The sequence below is a fragment of the Pogoniulus pusillus genome, chromosome 8, assembly GCF_015220805.1.
Source record: "Pogoniulus pusillus isolate bPogPus1 chromosome 8, bPogPus1.pri, whole genome shotgun sequence".
Lineage (NCBI taxonomy): Eukaryota > Metazoa > Chordata > Aves > Piciformes > Lybiidae > Pogoniulus > Pogoniulus pusillus.
In genome coordinates, this window is record NC_087271.1 from 27,650,159 (window position 1) to 27,669,244 (window position 19,086).

The 19,086-nt window shown below is 38.5% G+C and overlaps 1 protein-coding gene across 1 annotated transcript in view; it reads left to right on the plus strand.

Annotated features, from left to right (window-relative positions):
* DNAJB4 (DnaJ heat shock protein family (Hsp40) member B4) overlaps positions 1-12,667 on the plus strand; it is a 28,375-nt gene extending 15,708 nt beyond the window's left edge. The window contains exons 2-4 of the mRNA XM_064147846.1: positions 2,606-2,889; positions 5,843-6,417; positions 7,898-12,667. Of these exons, the coding sequence (XP_064003916.1) occupies positions 2,679-2,889; positions 5,843-6,417; positions 7,898-8,131 (1,020 nt within the window). The 5' untranslated portion in view covers positions 2,606-2,678 and the 3' untranslated portion in view covers positions 8,132-12,667. The remainder of the gene's footprint in view (positions 1-2,605; positions 2,890-5,842; positions 6,418-7,897) is intronic.
* The last annotated feature ends 6,419 nt before the right edge of the window (positions 12,668-19,086 follow it).

Here is a 19,086-nt window from a genome sequence, read left to right on the forward strand (position 1 = left end):
AAGTCCTCGCTGTGGAGAATACATAAAGAATTTTCTTTTGTGAATAGTTGAAAAAGAATACTGAATAAAAGTAACAATAAAGAATTACAAAGATCAGATATAATTGTGAAAATCTAGCAGCTATCCTTGAAAGATAGGACAGTTTGCTATACTTTTATTTCCAGAAGCACTCAAGATGCACTAGAAGTGCATGCTAGGCTTTTAATAATAATAAAAAGTTTTCACTAAATCTAAGACAGCCAAATCTCTCAATCTATTACAAATTGCTTAAAGAGCTCCATAAGCATGTGAGAGGAACTACAGCCTAATTGTATGTCCTAGAAAAAGGTCTTAGCATGGAGAAAAAGGAGTGTGCATTATGGGAGGAGACCTTGTTTTTTAAACTAGCCACTTACAGCTGACCAGAGGTTTTGAAAAACTTAATGAAAAATACAGTCCTGAAACAAGTCTAAGTTATTGCTGTCCTGAGAGTTATATTATATGACAGCATAGTGACACAAGTATCATGAGGGTCTCCTTGGACGCTCACTGCTGTGAGTACTTCAAGTACTGTAAGTTAGGACACTACTAGATGTTGTTCAAACCATGCTGTGAAAGCACAGCTTAGCATAACTCTTTGTACTGCTAGTTTTGCAAGAGAATTTAAGGCTGCTTTAAATTCTATTGTGTTGATAGTGATGAAGTAAGTTTGCTGTTCAGAGTGCTGTAACTGCTGGGTTTGGATGGTGATATGTCATATTTGCAACCATATCTTCAGTGTAGTAAGCTTAAAATTGCCCACTAAAACATTTAGGTGAAGTTGCTTCTTAGAGGGTGGTAGCATAACTACTGCTTTCAGAACTCAGTAGTGGGGAAAATGACAAGTTTAGGATATGCATCTCCAAACAATGCTAATAATCAACAAAATTAGCACTTTTAAAAGAAAGATAAAACAAAAGGGTGATCTGTAAAAGATTAGCTTTATTCCATTGGAGGTCAGCAACAACAAGTTCCTCTTTCAACTGATTGCTGATTCTGTAACCTTGAGACTTCCAGTGTTCCAAAAATGAAAGTAAGTCTTGAGAGCTTTCATGTCAAGGGGAACCAATGCCTTCTTTCAAAACTCTGGCTTCTGCTGCAATTAAAATAACTACAGATGTGCAAAGGTTCCTTCTCAAATATGGTGGTGAAATCTCATCTTTATTCTGTCATCTTTCCCACTCCTACTCCAAGGAGAATGTTTTTAAAAAAAACCCAAACAAAAAAAGGTGGGGGCAGGGGGGGGCAAATATTGGCTATATTGAGGAAATCTAGTAAATTCTGATACAGAAATTGGAGAACAGATATGAATCAGAAGGTTGGTATTCTCCACTTGAGCATAATGCTCCCTTGGGTGCCATATGCTGCATTTCTTAAACTTTTTTTTTATCGTAAGAAGGAAGGTAGTTGAACCCAATTGTCTTCATAAAAGTAATTTCATAATAGAGCCTAGAAATGTCTTCGTACAGGTAGTGTCTATATATTACCACAATAGGTGTATTTCAGTACTTCGTGTAGAACAATTTTTTTTTCCTCCCAAGCTGTGTTAATTGAAGTTTACTGCCATGCAGACAAGTAGAGCTAACATACCTGTAACTAAGATCCAAAAGAAATCTTACAGGTTTCAGCCATGCTCATACCATGCTCTCTGCAGAGCATGAGAAATATTTCATTAGTAAAATCTGCATTATGTATTTTAAAACAAATGTGGAAAAAAACAGATATTTTTCTGTCATTTTCTTATTAGAAGAAAGATGTTTGCTTGATATGTTGCCATCCTTGTTTAATAGTCTTGATATTGCCTCCTGTGTAAGAAGGGGCTAGGGTGGAAGACAGGAGTTTTGGTCTATGTTAATGGAGTGGCCTCAGTTGTGGTGAATGAAGTGGCATTTGTTGCTCAGATTTGATTTCCTGCTGCTGAGTAGCATGTGGCTGCAGTCAGCTGTGGTTGAGGGTGGCTTAATATTATTTTTAAAGAAATAAAATTACTCTTTCTGAAGTTTCGTAGTTAAACTTGGGTCTAATACAATTGGTAGTAGTCTTTGCTGGAATGGGCACAAAACCATACTGATATATTTGGAAAACAGTTCCATGTACAGCATCTATGAAATAAAATGCTGTAATTGCTTTCTGTGAGCTACTTCATTTCTGCTGAGGCCCTTATGCCTTTAGTGCTGAGTTGATTCAGCTCTGTGGTGAAAGGCACTGTATCACACTTAAACTTTTAAAGTTTCTAGCTGCTTGAGAAGTGAGGAAATAGTTTCAGCGTTTTCTCAGTGTGCGCATGCTTGTACGTGAGAGAGACAGTGCAAGCTGTGCAGGCTGCTCAGCTGGGGGAGGCGGAGAAGTGACGTCCTCTATTATGTGTTGTTCTAGAAAGAGCGGGGACATGTACTGTAGGTGGGAGGGCCCTGAAGAGGGCTGGGTCTTGTCCAGTGTGCATGATTATTTATAAATGAGTAGCAGGGGAAGGAATGAAGTACGGAGAAGCTGTCTAGTGTTTCTTTAACGTATCGGAGAGTTTGTTGCTTTTTAACAGTTCTGTTTGTTTCAGTTCTGAATTTGATTTCTATTTTTCCTTCTCTAGCATCTCTTTGTTGCTAAGACACTGGACACCGTTTCTTTCAGCAAAGAAAATCTGAATTCGTCCAGCACTCAGGATGGGGAAAGATTATTATTCTATCCTGGGAATTGAAAAAGGGGCTTCTGAAGAGGATATAAAAAAGGCTTACAGAAAACAAGCACTGAAATGGCATCCAGATAAGAACAAATCTCCCCATGCAGAGGAAAAATTCAAAGAGATTGCAGAAGCTTACGAAGTGCTGAGCGATCCCAAGAAGAGAGACATTTATGATCAGTTTGGAGAGGAAGGTATGTCTGTCTCTGATTAGTTGATATCATTATGTTGCATGAAGCAAGATAAACATAGATGATGAATGAAAACACAATATATATTGATTTTTAGGCAGTGTATTTCTCTCACTTGGAGCTTTGGCTCAGCTTTTTTCATGTGAAATATATTACAGAGTTTTAATGTTGATCTAGTTTTAATTATTTTAACGTGGTTTTATGGTTGGGAGTTTAGTTTGGTGTTTGGTTATTTGCTTGTTTTGTTTTTAATTCCAAATACTTGACAGGCAAAATGTTCCTGAATAGAAAAACTTTTTGAGGTCTCTTATTGCTGTATTCCCTTGCCATAGCACTTTTTTGAAGTGAAGTTGAAAAGAGATATGTTCTTCTCTTAAAATTTTACTGAAGGACAAGCTGCTTAACTGAGGCAGGTCAGTCCCAAGCAGAAGCCCAGGTGTCCAGTCTGTAGTTGTCCTTGGCTTCTTGCCTGGAGAGGAAAGAATTTGGCTGATGTCATGAAATACCAGAACAATTTTTTAGCTTTAATTGTAAACAGTGATAACATGCCAAGAGAATGAGGCTTCAGAAATATCTCATATTTATCCTAAAATGGTTATCTGAAGAGTATAAGTGGGGGAGGCGGGGTGTTGGTAGCTTGTGTTGAGTTGGAGTATTTTTGATTTTTTGGTTGTTTGGGGTTTGTTGGTTTTTTGTTGTTTTTTTTTTTTACCAGAATGACTTTCAGTCTTATGATTGAGAAACAGAGGAAGTCATTAATATACTTCCCTTAAATATTTGGTATCAGAAATTCCACATGGAGTAATTACTTCCTTTGTGACAAGTAGGTTCAGTCATTCATTGCCATTCACTTGGGGCCATTATTTTTTTTTTGTTTGTTTGTTAGGGGTTTGTTGTTGTTGTTGTTATTTTACTAATATTAAGGAGGGCACCTAAATAGCAGTCTTATAGGAAAAACTGTGTGTTCTTGTGACTACATAATAAAATTTGCTCTCTGTCATCCATAGCACTTGATAAAATTGTTAACATTCATAAGTTCATGTAGAAGAAGTTTTGTTTTTTTACAGAGGATGCATGCTTTTTTGTCTTTTGTTCTATTTGCATATGTTCAAAGCTATAGTACTGCTACTGAAACATTCTAGGGGGAAAAGTGCTTATGTAGATACCAGAGACCTCTTGAGTTTTTTGCATTCTCACTTTTTACTCTGCCTCATTTCTGTGATTCATGGTAACTGTTTACTCTGTGGATTCATTTGTATTTTGGGTGTCAGTACAGCAGCTCATCTCAACTAGTTTCCCAAAATACCATTTTAGTCACTTGAGAGAAGGAGCTTGAAGTAAAGCATATAAAGTAATACAGCCCTTGGCATCCTAGTATGAGGTCCTTGAAGAGAGAGGTTTGAAACATATGTTGCTCCTTATTTGAGGTATAAAACTAAATCAAAGTATGAGGTTTTAGAATGGTGAATCTGGAAATACCTCTTAATGAGCCTCAGTTGCTCTCTGAGCTCTTCAGTTGCATCTAAGAGTGTAACTAATAGTTAAGAGAGAAATGCAGGGGATTCGAGGAAGGAGGAAACCTCAGTGATTTTACGTACAGAGACTTAATGTACCTTCAGTAACTTCTGACTGTTTAAGGAAGTGTCTTTTTACTATCACAGGTTGAATCCTCTGACCTCCTAGCTTTACAGCAGCAATACTGTGAGATACGGAGGTACTGGTCTGGTATTGAGATGAGGAAAACTCTGATGTCCATCACTGTTGTTACTGATAACCAGTATCAAGCTTATTCACAGAAGGTCTAAAACAATGAGACAAACACCACTCCCTTCCTCTTTCAGATTTAGAGCATGCGTACTTGTTGGTGTAAGTCTCTACATTTTTATGGCTATGAAAGTCAAATAGCAGCTGTAGTATTGAGCTGCTGTAAGATTTAGAAAATACAAATAACCAAACATTCTAATCTTTTAAATGAAAGTCCTGTAAGAAGACATTCAGTCTTTTATCCTAAAGGTTTGAAAGGTATCCTGAAATGGTCATTGCAGGGGAGCAATAACTATTCCAAGAAAATATTTAGAGGTCATCTGTTTGGAAAGAGGCATTTAAGAAAATTGATTTTTAGCTAGATTTGGAATGAGAAAGCATAAGTATAAGGAACCATCCAGTGAGAATTTTAAGGAAAGTATGATCAAGAAGAAGAGAGATGGAGATCTCTCCTTTTGGGGAAAGAAAAAGAGAAAGAACAAAGCTATTGGAGAACACTGATTTTTTTGCACGAAGATGACAACATTACATATAAGATTTCTTTATTCAAATGGGTCTTAGGTATGTCCAAGGTATTTTCAGTTGTGTTCTCATTGGAAAGAGTTCCCAATTTTTTTAGCTGTTTTACATTATAGGAATGCAAGCTGCAATATGTTTGAGTTTCTGTATTGAACAAAAAGTAAGCGTGTGGCTGCTTGACTATTGACATGTTACCTTTTAGCCAAACTGAACTGCAAGAAAACAGGTAAAGCTAATAAACACTGACTTAAAGCTGAGCCATGGAGATACCATACCGCATAGTTTTTCCCAGAGGTGATCTTGAAGAGGGATGCAATTTACAACAGACTTTGCAGAACAGGAAAAAGTCAAGTCAAGCAGACATGTCTTCTCTTTTAAGATGCTAATTCTTTGAATAACTGGCTTAAATCGTTTGAAATAAAATGGGCACTGTCAATACTTGTTCTGAAGTAGGAGTAATTTTAGAGCTTCAGCAACTTTGCTGCTGTTCAAACTATTGGATTGCTAGTTGGTACTGCGTAGCCTGATGTTGAGTCCTCATTGAACACTAGACCTTTCACACTACTCCGGATACCTCTTTGACTCACTGGTTCTGATACTGTTACACTTTACAACAGAAAAGGTTATACAAATACTTGATTTTGTTTTAACTTTACTTTTTTGTCTTATTTAGGCCTGAAAGGAGGAGCTGGAGGACCTGACGGACAGGGTGGTACTTTCCGGTACTCCTTCCATGGTGACCCACATGCTACATTTGCAGCTTTCTTTGGCGGCACAAATCCTTTTGAGATCTTCTTTGGAAGGAGGATGCCTGGTGGCAGAGACACTGAAGACATGGAGGTGGATGGTGATCCATTTGGATCATTCACTAGTTTTAGTATGAATGGCTTTCCAAGGGAAAGGAATACAGTTGGTAGCCAGTTGCGTCGTAAACAAGATCCTCCTGTAATCCATGAACTTAAAGTGTCATTGGAAGAGATCTATCATGGCTGCACAAAGAGGATGAGGATTTCACGTAAAAGGCTTAACCCAGATGGCAGGAGTGTCCGAACAGAGGACAAAATTCTTACTATTGAGATAAAAAGAGGATGGAAGGAAGGCACCAAAATCACTTTTCCAAAAGAAGGCGATGAAACTCCCAACACAATTCCAGCTGATATTGTTTTTATCATCAAAGATAAACCTCACTCTCACTTCAAGAGAGATGGATCAAATATTATCTATCCTGTTAAAATCAGCTTAAGAGAGGTAGGTTTTGATTTTGGGAGAACTCTAAATGTTAAAACCTTATGATGTGGTAGAGTGACTATGCTGCAGAAGCTGTATGGCATCAGTAAAGTTTTGTGGTTTGTATTTTAAAATAATTTCACTCTTGTGAAGTCAGCATCTGACTGCAGAGCACAGTTAAGTGGAAGCAGTTAAGTGTTTTGGTAGAAATTGAGTGTTTCAAGAAATATATTACAGCTAAATAGTAACTAAATGCATTAGGCTGAAGTAACAAGCACAAATATAATGAAATACATCAGATATTACAGCAGTGAGGAGCATAGTATATGATTGCTATTTCTATAGGGTAAAAGTAGAAAGGTCCTAGTATTTGTGTTGCCAGCAGATTTGAAGTCTGCCTTTATATGTCTTATTTCAATGTGGTTTCAAAGTACATAGAGATTGATTTCATGAGGATAAATTATGGTGAACAGGTGTTATAGGCACTATATATAACAACAAAAGTGGTGTGGCTTTTAAAAATTCCATTCCAAGTCAAAACACATTGACTTTCAAATAGAAAAATAAAAGAGACAATTGAGCAGAGTTCTTAAGGATCTGCAGTCTTGACATGGTCATTATTTAAAACAGTGTAGCTGAGTGTGATGCTTTTTTTTCTTAACTAGCTTTAAGTGGATAAATAAATTCTTGTTTGCATTATAAGATTCTTAACTTCAGATGTATTTTCACTTATGTAAAGCACCTCAAATAGAATGAGGAAGAAAAAACGGTATTTAATGTGGATGTGGATAATACAGATCCTTCATGAATAAAAGCCCATTTAGACATTACATTGTTATGCAAATTGGATGTTATCAATATAGATGAAGTGTGCAGATTCAGATGAAGATGGAGGAATCAAAATGTTACTATCAGAGACCCTACTAAAGAAAATAAGCTACTGCATAAAGCAGGAAAAGGCCTATGCTATTTTAGTTTTGATGCACCAAAATAGTTGCTTATTTTTCTTTGAGCATCACCAATGCTTACATAAGATGGCTGTGAAATGTGATGTGTTTCTGCTTGTAGATACTTAATTGTTCTGCAATTTGATATGAGATAGGCTGATACTATATTAGAGTGTATTCCTGTGCAATGTAAACAAAAACTGGAACAGGAATCTAAATTTCTACTGGAAACTGAGAAGCTGTACATATTTAGAGAAGTATGAGTGAAGTTTCCTTTGTGCTCAACTACTGTGTTTATTTAATAAAGTCTTAGAAGGGTAAATAAGCTCAGTTACCCTCCAGTGACCGTTGCCTAGGATTGGTAAATTCCGTGATATTCAGTGACCAATTAAAGCCTTCCCTTTTTAGGATAGGAACACTTTGAATTTTGACATGTCAGCTGCACACAGTGGAAGTACTGTTTAGGATGCTAGTCTTTTCTAAATCAGATTCAGTTGAAGGTATACATAAAGTTCTGACCAATTTCTTTTTCTCATGATGCAATCTTTCTTTAGGCTTTGTGTGGCAGCTCTATCAATGTGCCAACGATAGAAGGAAGAACCATACCCATGACAGTAAATGAAGTTGTAAAGCCTGGGATGAGAAGAAGAATTATAGGATATGGTTTGCCATTTCCCAAAAATCCTGACCAACGTGGAGACTTAATTATAGAATTTGAAGTAATTTTCCCAGATAACATTTCTCCAGCATCAAAAGAAGTGCTTAGGCGAAATCTTCCAGTTTCATAAAATAAAGACTCCGTATGTCAACAGTTTAAATAGGACACTGGAAATGCAGAAGACTGGCAAGTCTGTGCTTTAAAAGTGCAATCTCTAACAACTAGTGGAATATTTGTGATTGTTTTTTGTTTGTTTGTTCTGTGGGATAGGGGAGGGGAAACACTATAATGCTGCATGAGAAGAAAAGGGTTAAGTACAAGTCATACAGGTGACTTCTGCAGTACAATGTACAGGGAAAACCACTTGTTTTATTTTACATCTTGCCAATCACAAAAGTTTATTCATTATTTTGCCTAATGTAGAATGTAGTCAGTTTTTACTTTGTCGACACATTTCAGGTTGGATGAGGCATTGAGCATCTGAGTTTAATTGAGAGGCATCCCTGCCCATTGTGGGGAGGTTGTAGTAGATGATCTCTAAGGTCCCTGCCAACCTAAGCCATTTTATGATTCTGATACATACTTGAGCTTCCAAGTACTTTATTTCTTGTATCCCTACCCTATCTATAATGTTACTGTATATAGAGAAATTTGAGATCATAATAGAAATACACGTGTATAAATATTTTAAAGAGCAAAACATGAAAGATACCATTTCAGTATATTGCTTTTCACTGCACAAAGCATAGGCTGGGAAAATCTGGGCTCCTTAAGCAGCCAGTAGCTGAATGAAAGCATTTTCTTCATTGCCCCAGAATGTGTGATGACTGCATTGTGAGTCTAGCAAAAGAGCATGTGGCTTGAGGAGTGAGAGTGGCCGTTTGCTATGGGATAGCTTCATGCAGAACATCAAAAAAAGGATCCTAGAAGTGCATAAACAGCAAATGCTAACCCTGCTGTCAAATAGGGCAGGGACACTAGTGACAAATGGCATGGAGAAGGCTGAGGTGTTCAGTGCCTTCTTTGCATCAGTCTCTACCAGAAGAGCAAATCTTCAAGGAATTCTAGGGTCCTGAAAGCAGAAACTCTCCAGACTTTCAGACACTTCAGGTTAAGGCATACTTTAAGCCCATGAGCCTGACAGGTTGTACTCTTTAGTGTTTAGGGAGTTGGCTAATGCCATTGCAAGGCCAAGCTTAATTGCTTTGAATGGTCTTAGAGACTGGGGTGTGTTCTGGTACACTGCAAAAAAGGTAAACATCACTCCTATCTTCAAGAAAAACAAGAATGAAGATTTTGGGAGCCACAGCCCAGTCAGTTTCACCTCAGTTCTTGGGAAAGCAATGGAGAAAATCCTCCTCTAAAGCATTTCCAAACACAAAATACAAAGAAGTGATCAAGAGTAGTCAGTATAGGTTTACGAAGGGGAAAGTGTGCTTGGTCAATTGATTGCCTTGTAAAGTGAGGTGACTAGCTTTGTGGGCGATAGAAGAACAGCCCACATTGTTTACCTTGACTTCAACAGACAGACTAATAAAGTACAGGTTAGATAAGTGGAAAGTGAGATGGATTAAGAACTGACCAAAGCAGGCAGAAGGGGGCTGTAGTCAGTGGCACAAGGCCCAGTTGGGGGCAAGTCAGTAGTGATGTGCACTGACTCAATACTGGGGCAAATACCATTAAATGTCTTCATTGATGACCTGGATTCTAGATGGAGTACCTCCTCAAGCAAGTGTGTAAATTGTGTGAAAGTGGGAAAGGTGTCTGGTAACACCAGATGATGTACCACCTTTCAAAGGGAGCTCAATGAGATGGAGAACTGGACAGATGATGACTCTCACTGTTCAGCAAGGGAGAATGTGAAGTCTCGTTCCCTGAGGAATAATCCAAGGTAATAGTATGCCCTTTGAGCTGACTGGCAGGAAAGCGGCTTTGCTGAGACCTTGGGGTCCCTAGTGGACAACAACCTTAAGCGAGCCAGCAATGCACCCTTGTGGCAACAAAGGCCGAAGCCTTGCTAGCAGACTGAGGGAGACAGTCCTTCCTCTCTACTCACTGCTGAGGATGTATCTGGAGTACTCTGTCCAGTTTTGTGCTCTCTAGTGCAAGAAAAATAGAAACCTAGTGGAGAGGATCAAGCACAGGGCCATGTGTGAGGGGCTCGGAGGACTAAGATTTCAGTTATGGGGATCTTCCCACTGCATATAAATACCAGATGAGAAGGAATGGGAATGCAGGAGCCAGGTTCTTCTCAGTAGCTCTCAATAACAGGATACAAGTTTAAAAAGTGGGGCACTCCCCTTGAACACTAAGAAACAACTTTTTTGTTCCGAAGAGTAGTCAGATGCTGGAATAGGTTGCCCAGAGAGACCGACCATACTTGGAGAGACTCAAAGACTGACTGGACATGCTTCTGGGCAGTCTGCTCTAGCTAGCGACACTTGAGCAAGCATGTTGGACTATGTGAACCCAAGAGATTTCTCCCAGCTTAAATGAGTCTGTCAGCTTGGACTTAGCCCTTTTCTCTAAACAGTTCTATGGGTTGTGTTCTGCAAATGAGGCATAGCCCAAAAGATGGGTGGTACTGATGTGACAGAGTGAAATAATGCACAAAGAACAATCTAAAAGCATTTGGCTTGTGCATGTTTTTAAAGATCGTGTTGATGTCAAGAATTCATTATTTTTGAAATCTGAACTTTTATGAAGAAGGAAGAGCACAGGTCCCAGCTAAAGGAGAGTTTGCTTAAGACACAAAGTGGAATAGGGGTTGCCCATAACTTTCTTGTGCTTGAATTGAGTCTTTTTTGAATACACATATGAATTACTTGTCTTTAGCTTAAAAGGTGCATAGGGAAATGAGGACCCCCCTGTAACAGTCTAGTTTTGTAATACAGTGATAGGGCTGGTTCCCTTGGTTGCTGATTGATTTTGGTGAAAGAAACGCTGGCATGCTTTATTGCTTGAGTTTAAAACCACAATGCAGTGCTTTGACAACACTTCTAAAGGTTGTTTGTTTGTTTTCTTCATAAGAAAATATGCAAGATTTGCTGTAAGCCTTCTGCCTGTGGAAATTTAGTAGTTACCTGCTCTGTTGGGTAGCTTAAGAAATAGCAGTGTTATCTTCATAGATGTGATTTTCTTCAAGAAAGTAAACCATACAAAGTTGGGGTTTTAAGTTACAATAACTTCTTAATGAGCACAAGAAGAATCCCATTTCTGCTACTTAAAGAAATAGAACTTCTGGGATACACTGTTCATTTCACACAATACCAGTTAGTTGTCCTAAATTGACAAGAAGCTAAACAGTTGCTGGAGCAGTATCACAAGGGAAGAAATTTGCTTCTTAGTGCTTACACATATTATTAACACTATATATTGTTCAAAAAAATCCCATTTCAGTATGTTCTGTATTGCATTTCTGACGTGAGTTGTTTTTTTAAGTAAAAAGTGCAAAGTTGGGGTTTTTAACTCATTTATTACAATGGCAGAGCTACAAGCTATGTGACTTTCAAAGCATATCATAACTGAATCACCTGTTTATCATTTTAAAGCTAACAGAGTTGAACCTTTTGTAATCCAGAATCTTGTAACCATAGTCTAACTTGTTTAAAAAAGGAAAAAGGAAAAAAAAAAAGACAGCAAGTAGGACTCTTTTGTAACCATCTTCTGGTAAGAGGAGTAGTGTTAAATCGAGGAATTGCAGTATCTTGTGTATTTAGAGGTGTATATATATATAAAATGTATAGCAAACTAAACTTTTCCAACTGTTTTCATGCTCAAAATACAGAACTATAGGGCTGGTATGAAATGCTTGTATTTCTTATGGAGAGGTAACAAAGTATATGTTTCAGAATATAGCATGTGGAATTCCAAATATAAGAGGGAGCATCTATCCAGGATTCACAGAAAATAATATTTTTCTAATAAAATATGTGCTTAAGCTCTGTTTTAAAACCCACTTGATTATTTAATAAAGGCTACTTGGGAGAAGAAGACAAATGGTCATCTTCTGTATCTCTTAACTGCTAAAATACTTGGAAATAAAATGGACATTTATGAAGATAGGATCTGAAGGATCTGATCTCCTGAAGAAAATAAAAAGTCATTTGGTTACTTTGGAGTTCATTCAGCAAGTCTACATTTAATGAATCTTTGTTTAATCTTGATAACATCAAGGTTTATGATAACTTCAAGTTGGTGGAAGAGTAGGACAAGCTACATTACAACAGTTTCTCCTTTCTGCTATGCGGTGTTACTCTGTGGTTGCTCCACAGCAGACTCTCTGATGTCCTGAAAACACTGATATTCCACTCTTCCCTTGAGCCAGTTTTGTGCTATGTTGCAAGCTTGTTTGTAGTGTTTTTAATGGATATCCTGGTTTTGGGTTGCTTTTGAGTTCTGACCTGTTCACTTTGTATGGAAGTAACGAGTCATCTGACTGGGTTTGGGTCTTCACTGTTTTTAACCACTTTCCATCTTGTAACTTTGTGTGTACTGACTTCTATTTGCCTTACATTGGGTGGAAGTTTTCTGTTTGTATGTCCTCTTTACTATTCATCCCTATTTCCAACATGACCTTCTGTCCAAACCTCACCAACAGTGCTGAAGATGAGCAATGTGTATTGTGACGATTGATGAAATTAAATTCTCAGTGTTCTAGTTCTCAGATGTGGTAGTTTTTAGTATTTTTAGTAAATACTCCAAACAGCATTCATGTCTGATGATCAAAAATCCAAGCATCCATTAAACTGGTGCACGGTGCAGTAAATGAATCAAGCTCTTGAACTGATTGTACCTTCAGTTAAAGACTCGTGCTTTGGTTCTTTAGTACTGACTTGCTTTTAAAGACTCTGGTCAAATTGTGCACAGTTATCAGTGTGCCATGAAATTCTTGACCTTGCATAGTTTTGCTTAGAGATTGAAGGGGATTGTTGTCATGCCTGCATAATCTGCTATTTGTTGTGGATTTTTTCCCCCTTTTTAACTTGCAAAGGGAATTTTACCTGTCTGTGAATCAGTTCTTCCTGGGAAGTGCCTCTGTGCTTGCATAAACTGAACTTTCTCTAGTAACAAGTCATACTTGGTGCTAGTAATTATATGGTTTTGTGACATACAGGATACCTCTGTCTAGTGTTTAGTTTTTGTTGTGATAGTGTTCTGGTTTTACACATGAGGCAAGTGATGTAGCTGTTCCCTCATTCCTCTTCTAGTGGGATAGGACAGAGAACTGGGGGAAGGAGGGGGCAAAAGGTAAATTTTGGGCTGAGATGAAGACTGTTTAATAAGGCAGAAAAAGAAAATAATAATGATGAATGAATGAATGAATATGCAAATAATGTGAAGTGGAAGTGATTGCTACTTGCTGACTGATGCCCACATGGTGGGCTACCAGCCTGTGGCAAACCTGCCCCAGTTTTATATCTCGGCATGACATCATATGGTATGGAATAACCCTTTGGGATTTGGATCAGCTGTTCCAGCTATGTCCCCTCCCAGCTTGTGCATCTCCAGCCTCTTCTGTGGCAGGACAGTATGAGGAGCTGAAAAGTCCTTGACTTAGCGTAAGCACTGCTCAAAAAGAACTAAAACATCATTGCGTTATCAACATTGTTCTCATATGAAATCCAAAACAAAGCACTGTACCAGCTAGGAGGAAGAAAATCCACTCTATCCCAGCCACATCCAAGACAGATGGGGAAAACAATAAGGATCTCCAAACTTTTTTTTTCATTGGCCTTACGTGTTCATGGATAGCTGACTGATTTTTAAGAAGTGCTAGGCTGATTGATCATAACGTCTCTTCTGCAGTGACAGACTGTTATTTCACTGCTTTAGGTACTTGCATACTTGATGCTGACCTATGTGTCTGGCTGACAGGATTATATGTCATAGATAGGGAGCTGAGAAAGTGGTGTGGCTGAACGGCATCTGGAGTGTCAGATGGCAGAAAGAGTGGAATGCACTATGGGAGGAAAGAATCTAAATGGAAAACAGAAGTGTGTTTGTAGTATGTTTGTAAAGATTTGATCAATTTTGCATTTAGATTCAGAGTAATTTCTCTTGACTTCAATAGTGCTGGTCCCGTAAGGGTCTGCTTACAGAGCTCCAAGTTTCATAGAATCATAGAGTGATAGAAAAACTGAGGTTGGAATGGATCTTAGAGATCATCTACTCACACTGCTCTACCATGGGCAGAAATGTCTCTCAACTAGACTTGCCTGTTCAAGGCCTCATTCAGCCTAGCCTTAAAACACCTCCAGGGAGGAGGCATCCACAACCTCCCTAGTTAGTCTATTCCAGAGTCCCACCACCCTTGTACTGAAGAACTTCTTTCTAAGATCCAATATAAACCTACTCTCCCTCAGCTTAAAGCCATTCCCTCTTGTCCTGTCACTAGTCACCATTGTGAATGGGAAGTCAGCTACACGGTACCTCCCAGAGTCTTACCTAGGCTGAGCAACCCTAGCTCCCTCAGCCTGTCCTCACAGCGGAAGTGTTTCAACCCTTGGATCATTGTTGCTCTCCTCTGGACTCATTCCAACAGCTATATGTCCTTCTTAAAATGGGGACTTAGAATGCTCACCAAGCCAATCTGACAGGAGCGTGGTATTTGTATATTCACTTTCTGCTTTGCATGCAAATTGGGAAATGGCAGCACTGTACTTACTTCCTCTTGAAGTACAAGATCTCCAATCTTGTCATCTTGCCGAGCAATGGACTATTAGATAGTGTGATTTGTTTCCTTCAGGCTCCTCCACTTGGTTCTTCTGTTACTCAGAGTAAAGGTGTAGGTCTACTGTTGCTCCCCTTGGGTCCTGAAGATACAGCTGTCCTGTGCTTGTTTTGTTCCTCTAGAATTGCTGGCATACTCAAGGGAGGAGCTATACAAGAACAATCTTGTTAGTCATGCCTAATTGCTTTATCAAGGACAGATTATAATCTTCACACTCCTGCTGCCATACATAATTAGCCAAAATCCCTACCCAGCCATCTCCTGAAAGACTGTGAAGCATTTTCCTGAATAAGTATTTGATGACATGTTAAGAAAAAAACAAGTGTCTCAACTGCTTGTATTTCCATCTAAAGAAAGGTTGACATGCTGGGTTCAATGACAAGCAGCCCTTGTCAGGAAAGCTGTGGCCAAGTCTGATAAGGACCTTGAACTATTTCTGAGAGCAATCCAGGAAAAAAACATGTATTTTTGTTTTCCTCATGTGCCAACAAATTGATTTTAAGAGTAAAAAGTAGGAAGCAGGATAAAAATGCCTGGGATGCCCTCCTGCTCCTTACCAAATCTGAATTCCAAACCAGAAGTCAGTGTGAAAACTCAGTTTATTCCTTCTGCATTGACTTGAAGAGTATGTTTATGCTTGTTTTTTTTTTCATGTGTCAAAACCAAAATATGAATACTTAATGTAGGATGAAAAAAATCAAGATCAGTAAATGCTGGCGGTGGAGTTTGGTCCACTCGTGTCACAGGCATTCCTATTTGAACTCCTTTCTTAGAGGAAGAGCTACAAACTTACTGAAAGACCTTGTTTCTAAGTACCCTTTGATGATTTTAAAAAGCAGTTTTTAACATTTTTTGTGAGTAGGAAATTTCAGTTTTATTTTTATCTACAATCTTTTGTTTAGATAGTTTATACCAGTTTAATGCTATCATTGATACTATATAATTCTCCTTTTAAACTTAACTAGCTATGTTTCTTCTCAGTCTTAATTTCAGTAGACTAAACAACATAAGGCTTGAAATATCTTAAATGAACCTCTTTGTTCTCTGATCATATTAGAATTTTTTTAAAGCCACTGCTTTATTTTGGCCATGAATGACCAGGAAGATATAATATGCTACTGGCAAGAATTGCCTATATCATAAATATACATATATATAAATAATTTAATTTTTTTTTAAACATAGTGAAAGAATATTAGTATATAGTTTGCAGTGTAACACTATAGCATTTGGCATCCAGTAGCATAACTGGTTTTACTCCACATTCTTTCTCCACAAACATTATGGCTGTTGCATGCTATGATTCTCAGTCCGGTGACTGAGAAAGTGAAGAATGTGCTAAGCTGCAATGTATAACATAACTCATAAGATAAAAGGCCTGAAACAGCTTTGTGGTTTTTTTTTTTTTGTAGTGCATTATTTACTTTTCCTTCTAAAACAAGGCTAATGGATTATTAACATTTTTATTTAAGTAGTTAACTCTCTGGCAACGTAATTTGCCAGAAGTGAAGTTAATTTTTGGATCATAACTATTCTGAATTACTGGAGGCTTAGTTGGATCCGTGGGCTAGTTTTGATGTGTGTTAATTAACGTTGGCAGGTATTTCCCTAGTGGCTACATATTGAAGGAAGTCTGAGAGCAGAAACAATTGTAGTTGGAGAAAATGTCTTCTGCACATTATAGGATGGGGCTTTTTTTAAGATTCTCAGCCGTCCAATGCATTTCTATCTGCCTGGATCGCACAGTCAACAGTATGTTATGCTGGTCAAATCTAAATGGTAATGGACAGTTTAAACTGAGTCATTGTACATTAGTTTATGATTTCTTGCCAAACCTGGGGGTTGCTATCATTTCAGGATCGCAGGATGTATGGGGTTGGGAGGGACCTAAAGAGATCATCAAGTCCAACTTCCCTGCCAGAGCAGGACCATACAGTCTATCTCGGGTCACACAGGAACACATCCAGACAGGCCATGAAAGTCTCCAGAGAAGGAGACCCTGCTCTGGGGAGCCTGTTCCAGTGTTCTGTGACCCTTACTACAGTAAAGAAGTTCTCCCTTGTGTTGAGGTGGAACCTCTTACGCTGAATTTACATCCATTGCTCCTTGTCCTATCACAGGGAGCAAGTGAGAAAAGCCTGTTCCCCCCTCTTCCTGACACCCAGCCCTCAGTCTTTTAAATCCCCTCTCAGTCTTTAGACTAAAAAGACCCAGGTCCCTCAGCCTCTGCTCATACAACATGTGCTCTAGTCCCATAATCATTCTAGTAGCCCTCTGCTGGACCTTCTCCAGCAGATCCCTGTCCCTCTTAAACTGGGGAGCCCAAAACTGAACACAGTATTCAAGATCAGATCTCACCAGGGCAAAGTAGAGGGGGAGGAGAACCTCCCTTGAGCTGCTGGATACATTCATAAGTGTGGAAGATGGAAACGGCACTTTCATTGAAGAAAGTTTTACAATGCATATTTAAACTGGGGCTATGTTAATGTCCATGAGTGCTTCAGATAACCAAATCTGCACAATCTCTGCATGTCAAAGTATGCAAATAGGACTGTTGTCATTGACATTAAATTGTTAACAGCGGTAATGACCACAAACAGTATTTACTGTTTTTTAACATTGATTTAATTCTCTTTGCAGAAGATAGAATGAGTTGGTAGAGATCAAGATTGGTGTAGACAAGACATAAATACTTCTCAATGTCACCAATTCCATTTTAATAAATGGAAAAAGATGTGTATTAAAATAAATTGCCTATTTACAATTGCAAAGCAGACCAAAACAAAACACAAGAACAACAAAAACCCAGCAACAAAGAAAAAAAAAAAACAACAAAATAACCAAAACCTGAACAACTACATATCAAAATGAACTTGAACTGTTTGTTATTTTTGTTTAATCTATTTAATCTCATCGCAATCTCATCCTATTTGTCTGAATTGCATTCCAGTAGTGGAAAAAGTACACACTGTCCTCCAGGTTCAGAGAAATCAGCTGGAGTTTTCTGGTTTCAAACTGGACTGGAAAGTCAGCTATTGAAGTGTGATGGTAAATTTATTCTGTGGTTGTTTTTATTGGTGGAAACTTCTAGGAAATTAGTAACTCTTGAATCCAATTAACTTCAATAAGAATTAGATGAAAGGTATTTTGAAGTATTCGGTTAAATCCTCCACATGCTACATGGAAAGACTAATCCAACTGGCTTCATGCCTACTTTCCCCCACAGCGTGAACATGTTTAAAGCTTATTTTCTGAGATGCTGTAGGTACTCTGATTAGCTATGCCATGAACTTTGGACTCTGGGCTGCTTGCTACTAATTCACTTCTCTCTCCTTACATGGTCTAACTCCCTCTGCCACAATCCTTTGTTTTGTTTTATTTTGTTGGTTTTTTTTTCCTCCCCGGTGGTGTGTCTTTTTCATTCTGAGAGTCAGAAGATGCAGTGAAGCAATGCTGCTCCTCTCTGCAGCTTTGTAACAGATTCTGTTTAGAAGTGCTGTATCTTACCTCATCTAATTTCCATACACCAATGAAATTGAAGCATGAATGTAGTTACACTGGAGCACAGAAGGTGCTTCCTGTAATGTGTACATCTTCACGCGTTCTATATTCCACAGTGGAGAGGAAAACATTTTGATTCTACTAAACGCTGGAAATTGCACTTTTCAAGTATTTGTACACTGGAATGGGCTGCCCGGGGAGGTGGTGGAGTCACCGTCCCTGGGGCCCTTCAAGGCAAGGTTGGATGTGGCACTTGGTGCCATGGTCTAGCCTTGAGCTCTGTGGTAAAGGGTTGGACTTGATGATCTGCGAGGTCTCTTCCAACCCTGATGACACTGTGATGATACGTAAATCTGAGTATTTCAAAGCTGTTGTCCAGTTTAATAGGAAGTCTTTTGAACTGTATTAGTATAACTATTGCTTTATTGACTGTTAGAGGTTTATGGGTACATAGTGTACAGCTGTGGGAAATAGGTAAGAATTGGCTGAAGTCCTTGTATACATCATCTTTTTTTTCTTTTATATCCTGGGTATAACTCATTCAGATCACTACTTAGTACTTAATTCCTAGCAGAAAGTCCTAACCTAGTGAGTGGAAAGATGGTAAACTTTTACAAGCTGGGTTTGTGTGCAATTTAGGAAAGGACTTCAAAGGTACATAAATAAACTCTGGAGTGTACACTTTAGGTAATGCACTATTAGACAAAGTGAAAGAGATGTCTGCATTGGCTAGAAACTGGAGCGTGCTGGCAAGTTCAAAGTGCCCTTGGCTTCCATTTTGAAAAACCCTCAACCTTCCTGAACGCTGTCGCGGGCAGGGAGGATTATTTGCCGGTAAGAACAGCTGCTCG